This window comes from Ictidomys tridecemlineatus, chromosome 16 (genome assembly GCF_052094955.1).
Source record: "Ictidomys tridecemlineatus isolate mIctTri1 chromosome 16, mIctTri1.hap1, whole genome shotgun sequence".
Taxonomy (NCBI): Eukaryota; Metazoa; Chordata; class Mammalia; order Rodentia; family Sciuridae; genus Ictidomys; species Ictidomys tridecemlineatus.
The window spans coordinates 53,690,596-53,706,007 of record NC_135492.1 but is presented as its reverse complement, the minus strand read 5'-3'; the positions used below and the strand labels follow the sequence as shown (position 1 = coordinate 53,706,007).

Below are 15,412 nucleotides of genomic sequence, written 5' to 3'. Positions count from 1 at the left end.
GGGGCCAATGCCACCTGGAACAGCTACGTTGGCAAGGCCCCCAGATCCCTGCAGGACCATGCCCAGTGCCAAGGGTCACGGTGCCAGGGAGGCCTAAGCCTGGCTCCCCAGCCCAGTGCAGCTCCCTGCCGAGCGTCCTTTTAAGTCAGGAGAACGGTGGTCTAGAAACCTCACTGACACAGGCCATCGTCATTTCCAGAGGGCACTGGACACGTAGTTCTCTGCAGACAAGGAAGAGCCCGGGTCACAGGGCTCCTCTGTGGCTGTGGGAGGTTGTGGCCATGGCCCCCAGACCTTTGCTGGAGTCCGTGGGAGCAGGCACTGTGCCCCGGGGCCTGCGCTCCCCTTTCCTGCTCCCCCACATATGCTCTCTCTGTGTCCAGTGTTGCTGCCCCCTCCCCCCATTTCCTGGAAAGGTCTCTGAGCACAGAGGAAGTCGGTCCCCCCCCCCACCCCAGATGTGAGTCCTCACAGGGCGGCCAGGACATCCGTCAGAGGGCCTGCGTGGCTCGGCAGGCGGTTTGGCCCTTTACAACAGGACACCTGCCCTCGCGTCCCTGCCTGCCCTCCTTCCCCATGGACGAGGGACTCTGCTTGCACCTGTGGGGACGGGGGTTTTCACTGCGGTTTCCAGAGGAAGGGAGGCCTGGCCGGCAGGGAGTGCTGGAAGGTGCACGGCCAGCGAGGGGCCAGGGTTCCGCTGTGGCTTGGAACCCTGGGTGCCTCGTTGCCTTCCTGTGCAGTGTGCAAGGACCCACGAGTCCACAGCAAGCTTCCCCCGCACTTTCCAGAGGCTTCCGTTGCGTCTCTCGTGTCTCCCTGGGTGGCCTCGGGCAAGCTGAGCCAGCCTCTGCACCTGGCCTTCTGTGCGCCCACTGGGGTGCGATGAGGCACGTGGCCATGTGAAGATCACAGCGACCTGGTCTCCTGGACACATGAGGTCGGGGCAGTCTGGCCCTGACTGGTGTGGACGGGCAGGGCAGGCGAAGCCCTGGGCTGGGTGGCTGTCCTGCTGTCACCTGCCTTCTCCACTGCCCCGGCATCCGTCACGATCTGTGCTGTCTGTCAAGGGCCCTTGCTCATGGCTTGGGGTGTCCACACGGGCAGTCACTGGTCACTCCAGAGTCCAGGCTGCGGGAGCTTCAGGGCGAGTGTGGGGTGCGGTGGGTCTTGTGGGTGCTGAGCTCCTCTCTGCTGGCCGGGCCTTAGGGAAGCAGTGCATGACCCGCAGGCTGTGACCTGCATCCTCCAGCTGGACGGTATCGCCAGAGTCGGGCTGAGGGCCCCAGGGGCGTCCTCTGCCGTGGACAGGGAGGTGGCTGTAGCTGCCAGTCGGACCTTGGTGACACTTTACATGCCGCCACCAGGTGGCCCATGGGGCCTTCTGGCTCCTGCTTGTCCAGTCCAGCAGTTCGGCCGCTCCCTTCAGGCACACACAGAGGCACTGTCCTCCAGACGCCCCTCTGGGGACACCGACGGGAGGGGCTGGCCTCTCACTGACTAGGAGGTTTGTTATTTCTCTGCAACTGAGAAAGCCACACCTGATCATAGCACCACAGAGGGGTGTGGGTCTCCAAAGTCTCCTGCTCCATTTCCACGGTCCCCCAGGGGACGGCAGTTGGCCTGTGGGCAAGTCCCTTGAAGGACTCTGTCTCATTCAATCCATGGGGAGAAGTTGAGTGGTGACGTGTGACGCACGACTGGATCACTCAGGGTCACTGCAGGTGAACTGGACTGGCTGGCTGCTCTTGACCACACAGAGACAGGACAGACCTTTCTTGGGGTTCAGTGACGGCTCCTCGACCCCAGCTCCCACAAAGGAGGCAAGAGAGGCAGCAAAGGAGAGAGCTCGCCCGAAACCCTCCTGTTTATTAGGGGGAAGACATTTGAGAAAGTTCCACCCAAATAGGCAAGGGGTTATGTTTCAGGGGGTTGCATGGTGATGTCTTGGGGTCAGCAGATCGACTGACGTCTTAGGAAGTCACACCCATGTCACGTGCTGTGTGGGATCATAGGCAGAGCAAGAGACAAGGACACACAGGTCGCACAGCCCAGTCAAAGTAGCCACTTCAGTCCCGTCCCCTCGTGTGCTCAGATGTGCACAGCTCACACACACAGCCCAGGCTGGCTCGAGACAGTGACGTGCCTTGTGTTGTTGTTTTTTTAACACCAAAAACCCAACAACCCAATTCAGTAATAAATGGGCAAATGAACTAAACAGGCACCTCCCAAAAGAAAAAAAAAATGAATGAGCAACAAACATGTAAAAAAATCTTCAGCATCCCTAGGAATCTGGGAAATATAAATCAAAACTGCACCATGACTCCGTCTCACTCCAGCCAGAAAGGCATCCATCAAGAATACAGACCACAATAAAACCTGGAGAGGATATGGGTCAAAAGAACACCCCCAACTGTTGGTGGAACGATAAACTAGCCAACCACCATGGAAATTGGTCTGGAGGCTCCTTAAAAGACTAGGTAGGTGTGAGCCACCACATGACCCAGCCATAGCACTCCTCGGTATTTATCCCAAAGAATTAGCTGGGCATGGCGCACGCCTGTCATCCCAGCAGCTCAGGAGGCCGAGGCAGGAGGATCTGAGCAAGCTTCAGCAACGGCAAGGTGCTAAGCAACTCAGTGAGACCATGACTCTTAATAAAATACAAAATAGGACTGGGGATGGGGCTCAGTGGGTGAGTGCACCTGAATTCAATCCCTGGAGACCCACTGCCCCCCCCACCCCCAAAAAAGAACCAAAGTTATCCTACTACAGAGATCCATGCAGACCCATGTCTATAGCAGCACGATTCAAGTAGCCAAACCATGGCACCAGCCCAGGTGTCCATCAACAGATGCATGAACAAAGGAAATGGGGTCTGTACACACAATGCAGTTCCACCCAGACATAATGAAGAATGAAATCCTGCCAAGGAATCCTACAAAGTAAGGGGAGACCAGTGTGTGCCATACTTGGGTTTAGCATTGATGTGATTTCTGTTTTAGTCGGGTTCATCACTGCTGTGACCAAAAGACCCGACAAGAACAATGTTAGAGGAGGGAAAGTTTATTTGGGGCATTGTATTTTTGACTTTAGGGTTTTGGAACCCTTTCTCGCTATGACGTGTCTGTAAAGCATGATGCTGTCTCTGACAGTCTTTGCTCATGGAGCGGGTGAGCATGCGTACAGATGGTGCCATATCTGTGCTGAGTGCATCTGTGGCGCACGGAGACACGGCACAGAACACCCCACGGCAGCTGTGGTTTTGGAGACGTGCGAATGCAGGATGGAGATGAGCAGAGCTGTTGGCAGCTGCCATGCAGCTGGGAGGACATCTGTCCTTCCCGTCCAGCGTGGCTCGGCCCCTGTGCAGCCCTGCTTGTCCTGTGTGTGTGCGGCTTGTCTGGGATCCCAGCGTGACTCTGTACCAATGGGCGAAGTCGGGTTTTGCAGCTATCTTGAGAAGCCGGCCGTGCCCTTCCCTGACCCCCCCCCCCCCCCCCCGTCCTGTTCCTCTCCCAGAGCTCCTCTGGATACAGGGACCTGTTCTCCGAGACCTGGAAGGCCTTCACGGACTACGACGTCATACACTTGAAGACCTACGACTCCAAAAGGGTACGGGAAGCCTCTCTGTGAATAGCTGCAGCCTGCAGAGACGTAATGGGGGTCTCTGTGAGCGCTCACCGTTGGCTTCTCGTGTCTCCGTGTCTTTTGTTGTAACTAGAGTTCTTGTTTCACTGAGCATATACTCGTGCAAGCCTTTTTTTTTTTTTTTGTAACTTTAAAAAAAGATGTAGATTGTATTCTCTTGGAAATAGCGTGCAATACAAAGTATTCTAATGCAAAACAGAGATGAGCTTTCCAAGATGACAGTGCTCTCTGTTGTCTTGCCTTTTATCGGGTCTTCCTTCTCAGGTGTGCTTCAGGGACGCCGTGTTCTCGCTGCTGCCCCGCATGCAGTACGGGCTCTTCTACAACACCCCGCTGGTAAGTGCTGCGGGCGGCAGGTGCGTAGCACAGAGCCCCTGGGTCCGTGGAGGAGGCGCTCACGCCATGCCTCCTGTGCACCCCCTAGATCTCCGGCTGCCAGCACACGGGGCTGTTCAGGGCCTTCTCCCAGCACCTGCTCCACAGACTGCACATCCGGCAAGAGGGCCCCCAGGTAAGGGTGTGTTCCCTGTGGGTCCTGGGGGAGGCCTGACCTCTCCGACCCAGTGAGAAGCAGCATGGCCTTGGCGGGGGAAGAAGGACCAGAGACAGCGGGGCCTGGGCTGGGATTTCAGACGGGGCCGTCTCATTGTGGGCGTCAGCAAACGTCCACAAAGAGTTGCCCCCTGCACACCTCCTCCCCTGCTCTGTCCCCTTCTGTGGCCACATCTCCCACCTTCTCCCAGATCCCCTACACACACACACACACATACACACACACACACACACACACACTCATGACCCCAGCCAGAAGCCCACCCTGCCGGCCCAGAGCCCAGCTGCGGGGTCGGGAACAGATGGGTCTTGGTGGCTGAGGTAGAGGTGTCTGGTCACTTTGAACTGACACAGCGCGACGGTGCGTATTTGCGGGGCACGTTGTGATATTTGGAGACATGACGCTAAGTGTGATGCTCAAGGGAGAGAATGGGGCACGCCCTCCGTCTCTCACGGGCGTCTCTGTCCTGTCTCGCAGCACGTAGCGATGGCCTCTTGTCAAGCCTGGTCACTGCATTGCTGCAGAGTGCTGGAACTTAGTCCTCCTCTTAGCTCGGTTTAGTACCTGCTAACCCACCCCTCTCGTCCTGCCTGCCCTCCCCACTTCCCAGCCTCCGGTGTCCCCTGTTCTATCCCTGTTCCTGGAGATCAGCTTCTCGACACAGGCAGGACCTTCTCTGGGCCTCGCTGTGCACATTTCTTCCATTTTCGTCCACCGTGTCCCCCGTGGCAGGGTGGCGTCCCTTCTTGGGGCTGAGTCACGTTCCACTGTGTAGACATCTTAGGTCCGGGTGTCCACCGTCCATCCAGACACGTGTGCCATTGTTTCCATTCTCGTTTTGACTACAGGACGGAAAGCTTCGAGTCACCATTCTCTCCCGGAGCACAGGGTATCGCAAAATACTGAACCAAGACGAGGTTAGTTTTCCACGTGCTCGCTTCATATCCTCCCTCGGAATTCACCGCCTGACCCGTGGCCGGCGTGTTTCCACATCGCTTGAGAATCTTCAGTTTGACACTCTGCTGTCAGGGTTTTGGACATCTTGACGGCCTGTCCAGGTTTGGTTGCTGGACTTGACTGGTGGGTGGAAGTCCCGAGCCAGCTTGCCGTGCTGCGAGTGTCCCTGAGCCCTGGCTGAGCCAGGAGGGCGGCAGAGCTGGAGTCCTGCTGCCACACCACGGCCGCAGTGGCAGCTCTCGCCCTCCAGGAGAGCCAGGGGCAGTTGGCAGGGCGTCTCTGGGAGATGGTTGGTGGCGTGTGGCAGTACTGTGGCCCTGGCAGCAGATACAGGTGCAGAGTCTCCGTCCACTTCTGGGACAGTCTTAGGAATGGCTCGCCTCTTGGCATCCCAGTCCCTTTCCACAGCTCAGGTCACGAAACTGTCTTTCTCCTCAGTGAGGTGGCCGAGTCAGGCCCATGGAGCTGCGGGCCCCGAGGGTAGCCAAGGGTAGCCCCCAGAGTGCAGCGTGGGCCACGGAAGCCTGTGGAGGGCTGGAGGCAGCTCAGGGCAGGCCTGGGTTCCGTCCCAGCACACACAGGAGACCCGCTGAGCAGCTGCTGTGAGCCAGGCTTTGGGAATATAGGGAGGGTCCCTGCCCCGTGTAGCTGGAGAGACAGACGAGGAGCAGGCAGGTCAGCCCGTGGGGGGACCTCAGGAGCCGGAGTGTGTGCAGGAAGCTCTCCAGGTGCTGGGTGGAGACCGGGAGGTATGAAGGGAAACGTGGAGAGGGGCCGCCATGAGGAGCCTTCATCAGAGTGGAGTCCAGCCAGGGAAAGCCTCCGGGCAGAGGTGGGGTGCTGCGGTGGAACAGGCTCCTGTTGTTCTGGAAATGGGGACAACCTAACGTGGCTGCAGCATCTCCAGGGAGCTGGGGGTGTCAGAGGAGTGGGGTGCGGTGCGGCCTGTGGACCAAGGTCAGGACCTGGACTTTGTTCCAGTGTGAGTTGAGAGCCCTGAGCAGGGTGTGGTGGGCAGGATAACTTCCCCTGTCCCTCCGCCTTGTCCTCAGCCCTGGGTCCTATGAATAGGGCGGGTGACATGGTGAGGGCCATTGCAGCAGCAGGTGGACTCAGCCTCCCTGTGCTGCCTTAGAATAGGAAGGCCACCTGGATCCCTCACTGGGCAGCTATCCCAGATGGCCGGGAACTCTGTCCACCGTCCACCACAACCTCTGCCCCTGCCCCGGGAGCTCTTCCCTTGGCTGGGTTCACATCTCAGCTTATCTGTCCTTGCAGGGCAAGAGGAGGGAGAAGGCGAGGGAGGGGAGGAGGATTAGGGAGGCTCAGGGTGCTGGCTGTGAAGGTGGGGGAAGGGCCTAAGCCTCAGCCGTGGAAGGTTCCAGGCGCTGGGGAGGGGCGTCTCCCATAGGCACGCAGCCCCGCCAGCACCCTGCCTTAGCCCCGCGACACCCTTGTTGGGTGCGGAAGGATGCACTGTGCTGTTGAAGCTGCTGGATTCCTAGTGACTTCTTGCAGCCCTGTGTTGAAGACAAACACACCCAGAGACACGGTGGCTTACGTACCCGCCAGTCACTCTGGCTGTGGGAGTGTGTGCAGGAGCTGGATGGCAGCCGCAGCCCGGGGAGGGAGGGTGAAGCAGATGAGGATGGTGGCCGCGGGGTGAGTTCCAGAGCCAGGCCCAGGGTGCTGGAGAGGTGTGGAGAACCGAGTGTGCCCCCAGGCTCCCAGCTTGAGCAGGTGAGGGGGCTGAAGCAGAAGAGATTTGGGAAGACCAGGGGGGGCAGACTTTGATGGATAAAGTATTGACACGGGTCAATCTGATGTGAGCAGTACGTTCCTGGGGGTCCAGGAGGAGCAAGTGTGTGAGGGGCTGCGGTTCTCGGTCACTGCCTGTGGCTTTCCGTAGCAGCAGAGTAGCACGCGCTGGGTAAGAGCACGGGTTCTGGGGGCAGAAGTCCCAGACTTGAGTTTGGCCCTGCGTTTGCCAGCCGGGAGAGCCTGAGGAAGTTAACTCTCATTTATAAATGGGCTTCGTCTTTATGGTATTTACTGATTTTTTTCTTTCCTTTTTTTTTTTTTTTGGTGCTGGGAATTGAAGCCAGGGTTCTTTACTACTGAGCTATATCCCCACTTAGTTACTACATCCCTCACTTAGTTACTTAGCCTGACCTTGAACTTGGGATCCTCCTGTCTCAGCCTCTCAAATTGCTGGGATTACAGGCATGCACCCCTGTGCTGTGCTAGGCTTTGGTGTGATTTTTTTTAATGAGAATTAAGCAAAATGACTTAAAGTACTTACAGATGCCTGCATAGCTACGTGGGGTGGCACATGTCTATAATCTCAGTGACTTAGGAGGCTGAGGCAGGAGGATCGTGATTTCAAGGCCAGTCTCAGCAACTTGGGGAAACCCTGTCTCAAAATTTTAATAAAGGGGTGGGGATGTAAAAGAGTGGTAAAGTACCCCTGGGTTCAATCCCCAGCACCACAAAAAACAAACCAAAGACAAATGCCTGCCCGTCAATGCGTCTTTGAAACCTTAGTTTACGGTACTGGTGGTTCTGGTTGCTGAACCCTGGGCCTCCTGCCTGCTGGGCAAGCTCTCCCACGGAGCCAAGCCAGCCGTCTGGCGCCCTGTAAACCCTGACACTGCTGTGGAGTGTCACTTGTGCCCCAAGGCCACGTGACACAGGGCAGAAATCTTGGACGGCGGGACCCACAGCGTTGGGTCACTGTGGCTGCTGGGACCGAGAGAACCCTGGCCACGTTTTGGATACACGTCAATCATGCTTCCACACTTTTTCCACCAAAACATCAGTATTTCCAGAGCCTGGGCTCCAGGGTGCCACTGATGATTGGTTCTGAAATGAGTTGGTGGGAAGAAAACCAGCAGAATGTCTGGAACATTCTAGGTGGCGGCTAATACTGTAGTGGTGGGTGGTGCAGTGCGGCACCTGTCCGTGCTGAGCACCTGTGCCCCAGGTGGAGTCCTTTCAGCCTCAGACAAAGCTCTACGCCGGGGTTGGGGGCGGGCATGTTCAGAGGGTGGAGCCAGGATTAGAGCTCAGGTGAGTTCTGAACAGTGGCCCCGAAGGATACTTCTCACCTGAACGATGCCACGTGCAAAAGCAAGAAGCTTCAAAACCAATGGAGGAAAGTTAGAAGGGAAGGAGGGAGAAAAGTCCCCACTGTTTCCCGTTTTTCCAGCTCGCCAATAAGCTGAGGACGGTGCCTATGTTTGAAGTCCGGGTTGTGGACTACAAGTACGGGTAAGTGACAGCCCCAGGTGGCACACGCTGTCCCCGGCTGTGGTGGTGGAGAGCCCTCTTCCAGGGGAGCCGTTAGCGCTTAGAGGCCTGGACGGGATGTCAGACCCCAGCGTGAACACAGGCACGGAGGTGTGGCGAGGGCCAGGGCACAGGGCATCTCTGTGCGGCCTCCAGGCCTTGCGTTGTGACTCCACGGTGTTATCCAGGAGAAGTGCAGACCCGGGTTTTCACTTGGAATTTCTCACTTGGAGCTTCATGGTTAGGTGGCTGGGTCCCTCCCCATTACATAATTTTGAAGGAAATGAAAACACTGATGTTAGGGCTGATGTTTGGCTCAAAATTTTGAGACAGGGTCTCCCTAAGTTGCCGAGGCTGGCCTTGAAATCACGGCTTTGGGCTGATGTCTGGCTCAGAGTTTGCACATCTGTCGGTGTTTAAAGCACACACCTGCGGCAAAGGCAGGAAGGTACTCTGGTGGAATCCGAGGGCATTTCCGTGTGTCCAGATGGCACCGAGGAACTCGCATCACACAAGGGGAAATTCATTTTCATTTTTAGAGCGCCCTCTTCTGACCCTGAGGCAGTTTCCGTTTGCTGCTGCCATGTGATGGCGTCTCTAGCCCTTCCAATTTCTTTTTCATGGTAGCAGGAGCAGGCTCAGGCTCACAGCCTCGCCCTGCAATACCGTCTACCTGGGTGTGAAGGATGCTTTTTTGATTATATCCATTTATATAATTTTGTTGACGTCATGCATCACTGGTTTTTCTGCATAAGGTAGCTATCAAGGTTCTTTTTAGAAATGAAAGTCAAAAAAGACCAGTGAGGGGTGGGCTTGTGGCTCCGTGGTAGAGCACTTGCCTAGCATGCAGGAGGCACTGGGTTCGACCCCCCAGCACCACAGAAAAGTAAATAAATAAAGGAATTGCGCCCATCTGCAGCTAAAAACATATTAAAAAATAAAAAGCTTATAATTGTTGAATTATTAGGAAACTGAGTTGTTGATTACTAGAGTATGCTTGAAATTGGCAAAAAGAAAAAGTGAAGGGGTGGAGTGTGACTTCAGTCAGGAAAGGCACGTGCACACACGTCCCCAGGAGTCACACGCCAGCCCAGGGCTCCTCCCTGCTCCTCACCCTCTTGTGTTTCGCACGTTACAGAAAGTTCGCGTTCTTGGATCAACTGAGGTTCACGCACAACACCGACATATTTATCGGGATGCACGGAGCCGGTCTCACCCACCTGCTGTTCCTCCCCGACTGGGCTGTGGTGTTTGAACTGTGAGTGTTGGGGCTTCTGGGCGGTGGCTAGTGCTGACTGTCACTCTGAGCGTCACAGGGTCTTCCCAGGCACCTGGTGCCTTGCAGGAGTCTGGGAGGTCCTCGGCAGCCTGTCGGTGTGCCTCTGAGCAGCTCACCTGCTCACCCCGGCTCGCTCCCCAGGGTGACCCCAGTTTCCTTCCTGCCTGCCTCTCCCACCACGAGCGTCTCCGGCAGTCAGTGTAATGACTGTGTTGAGAGAACCTGAAGCTGAGGATGTACTACGGCTTTAGTTGGTAGAGCGCTGACTCAGCCTGTGCGGGGCCTGGGTTGCACTCACAGCATTGGGAAGATTTTACAAAAGAGGGAATCTGTGTGTCTCCTGCACGACCCAACCCTCGCCTGCCACTTCCCCTAGTGCTTGCTGGCTACCTGCTCAGGAAGTCCAGGCCATGGAGGAAATGCTCGTCAGGGCGTGCCTGTGCGTCAGTGGTCACCTTGGGACGTGGTCTTCCCTCCCGCAATGTGGTCAGCACCATGTCCCATCTTTGCTTCTGAACACTCGAACAACAGCGATCCCTGTTATTTTATTTCTCCCCCTCGTATCTGCATAGCTTGGTGGAATGGCTTCATTTTTAAAAGGAAGTGACTCGGAATGTAAACAGGAGGCTCTTATTTAAGAAGCCTTGTCACAAACTTCCAGTGCTCTGCGAGACGTTTTAAATGCTGTGTGTTGGAGAGGTCTCCAGATGGTTGTGAGTTCGATAGCAATGCACTTCTCCTAGTGGGGGCAGCAGGATGGAAGACGGGAGGAAGGAGAGGAACGTCACCCAGGAAAGGTGGACGTTGGCATCCTGAGCCTGGCATCAGGCTCCGCTTCCTGCCTGGGCTAGCTGGCTGCCTGACCTGGGGGCTTCCGCCTGTGCCAAGACGTAACCTGTTTCAAGACAGTGTCAAGTTCACAGGCAGTGGGTCCTGCTGGATAAGGCCAGTCCCCTCCGCCCCTTGATCTTACTCTGCTTGGTAAAGGTTAAGGCAAGGTTCTGAGAATTTATTTATTGAGTTCATTGTTTTGTTGTTTGTGCTGGACATCAAACCCCAGGCCTGGTGCATACTAAGCAAGCACTCCACCACTGAAGTACAGCCCCGACTCTGAGAATTTTAAAAATATCATCTTTTTCATTGTTGCTAACTGTTGACAAAAGCTTTTGCAAGAGCGTATTTGGGTGCTACATGTCTTTTCCACATAGAATTGTGGACTGGACAAAAAACCCTGGACAAAGCCTGGTGTTGTGACACCCTTGTGTCCCCAGATACAACTGTGAAGATGAACGCTGTTACTTAGACCTGGCCCGGCTGAGAGGCATCCACTACATCACTTGGCAAAAGATGGACAAAATCTTTCGTCCGGAGAAGGTGAGATCCATCATTTTATTTTATTATTATTATTTAAATGGATTTATTTATTGTAATTAGGTGTATATGACATCAGAATGCATGTGGATTAATTCTACACAGTTGCACCATGACTTTTCATTTCTCTGGTTGTACATGATGTAGCGTCACACCATATGTGCAGTCATCCATGTACCTAGGGTAGTGATGTTCGTCTCATTCCACCATCTTGCTGCCCCCATACCCCTCCCTCCCCTCCCTCCCCTTTGCCCAATCACAGTTCCTCCATTTTTCCCATGCCCCCAGCCATTTTGGATCACTATTTATTTATCAGAGAGAACATTTGACCTTTGGTTTTTTGGGATTGGCTCAGTTTGTACTTACATGATATTCTCCAGCTCCATCCATTTACTTGCAAAGTCCATGTTTTATTCTCTTTTGGTGCTGAGTAATATTATATCATGTAAATATATACCACAGTTTCTTTATCCATTTATCTATTAAAGGGCATCTAGGCTGGTTCCACAGTTTACCTATTGTGAATTGAGCTGCTATAAACATTGATGTGGCTGTGTCCCTGTAGTATGCTGTTTTTAAGTCCTTTGTGTATAGATCAAGGAGAGGAATAGCTGGGTAAAATGGTGATTTCATTCCAAGATTTCTAAGGACTCTCCATACTGTTTTCCATGTTGGCTGCACCAATTTGCAATCCCACCAGCAGTGTATGAGTGTGCCTTTCCCCCACATCCTCGCCAACACTTATTGTTGTTTGTATTCTTGATAACTGCCATTCTCACTGGCATGAGATGAAATCTTAGAGCAGTTTTGATTTGTGTTTCTCTAATTACTAGAGATGTTGAACATTTTTTCATATAATTGATGGTTGAATGTATATCCTCTGAGAAGCGTCTGTTCAGCTCCTAAGCCCATTTATTGATTGGATTGTTTGCTTTTTTTGGTGTTTTTTTTTTGAGTTCTTTATATATCCTGAAGATTAGTGCACTATCTCACATGCATGTGGCAAAATTTGCTCCCAAAATATAGGTTATCTATTCACATCACTGATTGTTTCTTTTGCTGAGAAGAAGCTTTTTAGATTGAGTGCATTCCACTTATTGATTTTTGTGCTTTAAGAGTCTTGTTAAATAAGTCGGGGCCTAATCTGATGTGATGAAGATTTGAGCTGACTTTTTCCTCTATTAGGCTCAGGTCTCTGTTCTAATTTCTACGTCCTTGATCCACTTTGAGTTGAGTTTTGTGCATGGTGAGAGATAGAAGTTTAGTTTCATTTTGCTGAACATGGATTTCCAGTTTTCCCAGCACCATTTGTTGAAGAGGCTGTCTTTTCTCCAATGTATGTTTTTGGCTCCTTTGTCTAGTCTGAGATAACTGTATTTATGTGGGTTTGTCTCTGTGTCTTCTATTCTGTACCGTTGGTCTACATGTCTCTTTTGGTGCCAATACCATTGCCATTTTTGTTACTATTACCTTGTAGCATAGTTTAAGTTGTGGTATTGTGATGCCTCCTGCTTCACTCAAATCATTTTAAACAGTCCAAAGTGACTGCTTATTAAAACAGAGTGATCATCGAACATCAATAAACTGTCCTTCTCCAACTAGTGAGTTATCATATAGGACATTTGCAAACTGGATAAAGTTCTAATATCTCTAAGACAGTTTTATGAAATCTGGGCCGAGAAACGTCAAGTGGATCAACACAGCAGGACTCAGCAGCTCGTCCTCTGCTGTTTTGGGTAGTAAACTTTACCTGGAGTGACCACGCTTGTGTTTGTATCATCTATGTCACCTAGGTCTGCCTGGGCGCTCAGTGGAAAGCTGAGTGACAGACTGGGAACCTATGGTCACAAGATCAGCAGGTGGAAAATGTTGATTGCCACTGGACTGTTCTAGAGTTTGCCGACCTCTGATGTGTAGCTTCAGTGGAAAGAGCTGCCCTGGGTAAAGTCCAGTATTTCCCTGGGTGTGAGGAAAGCCCACCCTCAGTGGTTTGTGGATCTGTGTTCTCTTGTTCCCACAGAGTGACCACCCAACTCTGTCTGATCACGAGAAGTTTAACAACTACTCTTTCGACGCAGAGGAATTCTTGCGCCTTGTCCTTCAGGCTGCGGACCAGGTACTGCAACACCCCAAGTGGCCGTTTAGGAAGTCTCACGACGAGTTATGAAGGCGTCGGGTCTGTGGGCAAGAAGAGGATCTGCGCGACACACCACCTGGCAACACAGCGCCACGGGACCTTTTCCAGGCCAAACTACTTCCAGGATGTTTGTGTTTTCTAGTCTTTGTTTCATGTGTTTGTTGTGTCATTGCTACAACAGCAATAACTTTGCACTGAAAAATGGACTTTTTTATAGTTTAAAACTGGGTGATGGAGCTTTCTTCTTAGGAATACCAAAGTTTTCAATTTTCTCAGCTTTAAAAACTTGTAAATGTTTTTGTAAAATTTCTTGTGATTGTAACTGCAGAATATTCCGACCTGTTGGTATTTGGGCAAATTAAGAATGGCTCCTTTTGCCGTCATCTGTAGATAACACTGTCAGGAAAGGACACACACACGCACACACACACACATCATGATTTTCAGTGCCAGGCTACAGGAATGTCTTGCAGATCAGTGTCCAGCCCACTCCAGGCTGTGGGCACTGAGCACCTGAGCGAAGCCTGCCACTGTGTTAACAGGTCCTCACACATTGCATATTGCAATTACGTTTTCCTCAAAGTAACAACTCTGTGATAAACCCGATGTTGTGGCTGGTTTGCACTGACTCCTGTGGCCGCGGAGAGCGTCATGTTGAATTTGCCGGGAAAAGAGTGGTCTCCACTGTGCAGGTATCTGTGGCTGCATAAGTGAGCACATCTACTTAAATCAGCAGCAAGTGTTCCTGTCTGTACAGATTTCAGTGGCCAAACACAGAGGTTTTCCCCTAACAAAATAAGACAATAAAAAGGTGGACATGTGAATTATCCAATGAAATGAAATCCATAAAAAAAAAAAAGTGATATCGATGAAAAAGAATACCAAAGTGAAGCTCAACTCCAGGAACCGACTCATTACTTCCTGTTCATGAACTATAAATTTAGCTGTGAGAAGCTGTGGACTTTTTTTTTGCACCCAGAATGTGAAGTTCACATTTAAGAACACTTGAGTCATCTAATTGGAGAGTAGTTACTTCTGTTTTTTAAAGTGGGGATTAGCAAATTACAGCAAAACGAAAGAGTGTTTTTTAAAATTTTAGAGTTGTTTAAAAAAAAAAAAAAAGAACATGCAAGGGAGAAGTGATGTTCCAAACAAAATGTTTGTATCTAGAACTTGACAGAAGTTTGCTGACCTTTCCTTTAAAGGACTAGCACAAGCTTCTAGAGTAGTGATATATATTAAGGTATCTGTGAAGAAAACAGTGCATCACTCTGGGGGAAGCTTCGATTTGATTCTGAAATTGTATGAAAGGAACGATAGCATCATGCATTTTTAAATGACAGGTATTGCCACAGTTACTGGTGTGGGGCACCAAGTCCCCATGTGGGAGGACTAGGTACCCGGCACCAGGCCCTGCTGTGCCCACATCTGAAACCGGAGTGACCCGTTTATCTTCTTACCTGCTTTTACAACACGGTGGAAATGGGACTCCACAGACTATTGAGAATTTCAGAAATCTAGCCCAATTTCACAATAAAACTATTTGAATATTTAGCATTTAGAATACATTTTATACCAACAAGAATGTTCATTTGACACTTTTGTTATGGAATTCGGTCAGACTTTTAGGTAGGGCCAAAGAAGGTCTTCAAGTTGTTATAATATTTAAAATGTCAAGTCTGGTTTTTTTTTTTTTTTTTTAAGACTTTGAAGGGGATGCATTTCATTGTCCATTTTGGGTATGGCTTTGGAATAAATTTTCTTATATTTCAATTAAATGGCTGAACCATTTTCATTTTCTGAATGTTATCTGTGTCTGAATGTTATCAACTTGCTTCTTCAACCTGGTAGTTGGTTGAATCTAAAAATTAAAGTGCTCACTGATGAAGAATTCAGTTTAATCGAATATTATACCTTACGTTTATTTCCTAGCTTTTTATCTGATGCTTTCGGTAAACGTGGATGGAGCCACTGCTATGTCCTAGCGCCTGTTGTAGGTTCTGGGGGAGGAGACAGACCGGGGCAGCATTAGTACAACAGGGTGCCTGGCCCTGATGTGGGCGCGGAGGAGACCACAGTCAGAGAGGGCGGCAGAATCTGGGCTGACCATGGCCCTGCACACGGAAGAAGGGGGTCAGCGAGGTCCTCCTTGAAGATGTCACATGGCAGGGCTGGG

General features: G+C 51.8%; 1 protein-coding gene across 7 annotated transcripts in view; it reads left to right on the top strand.

Annotated features, from left to right (window-relative positions):
- Nucleotides 1–15,142, top strand: part of Eogt (EGF domain specific O-linked N-acetylglucosamine transferase) — a 29,696-nt gene extending 14,554 nt beyond the window's left edge. For all 7 annotated transcript variants that reach the window (XM_078033614.1, XM_078033612.1, XM_078033615.1 and 4 more), the window contains 8 exons: nt 3,523–3,615; nt 3,916–3,987; nt 4,076–4,162; nt 5,053–5,121; nt 8,370–8,431; nt 9,588–9,707; nt 11,000–11,102; nt 13,120–15,142. In XM_078033614.1, coding sequence (XP_077889740.1) covers nt 3,523–3,615; nt 3,916–3,987; nt 4,076–4,162; nt 5,053–5,121; nt 8,370–8,431; nt 9,588–9,707; nt 11,000–11,102; nt 13,120–13,266 — 753 coding nt within the window. In that variant the 3' untranslated portion in view covers nt 13,267–15,142. The remainder of the gene's footprint in view (nt 1–3,522; nt 3,616–3,915; nt 3,988–4,075; nt 4,163–5,052; nt 5,122–8,369; nt 8,432–9,587; nt 9,708–10,999; nt 11,103–13,119) is intronic.
- The last annotated feature ends 270 nt before the right edge of the window (nt 15,143–15,412 follow it).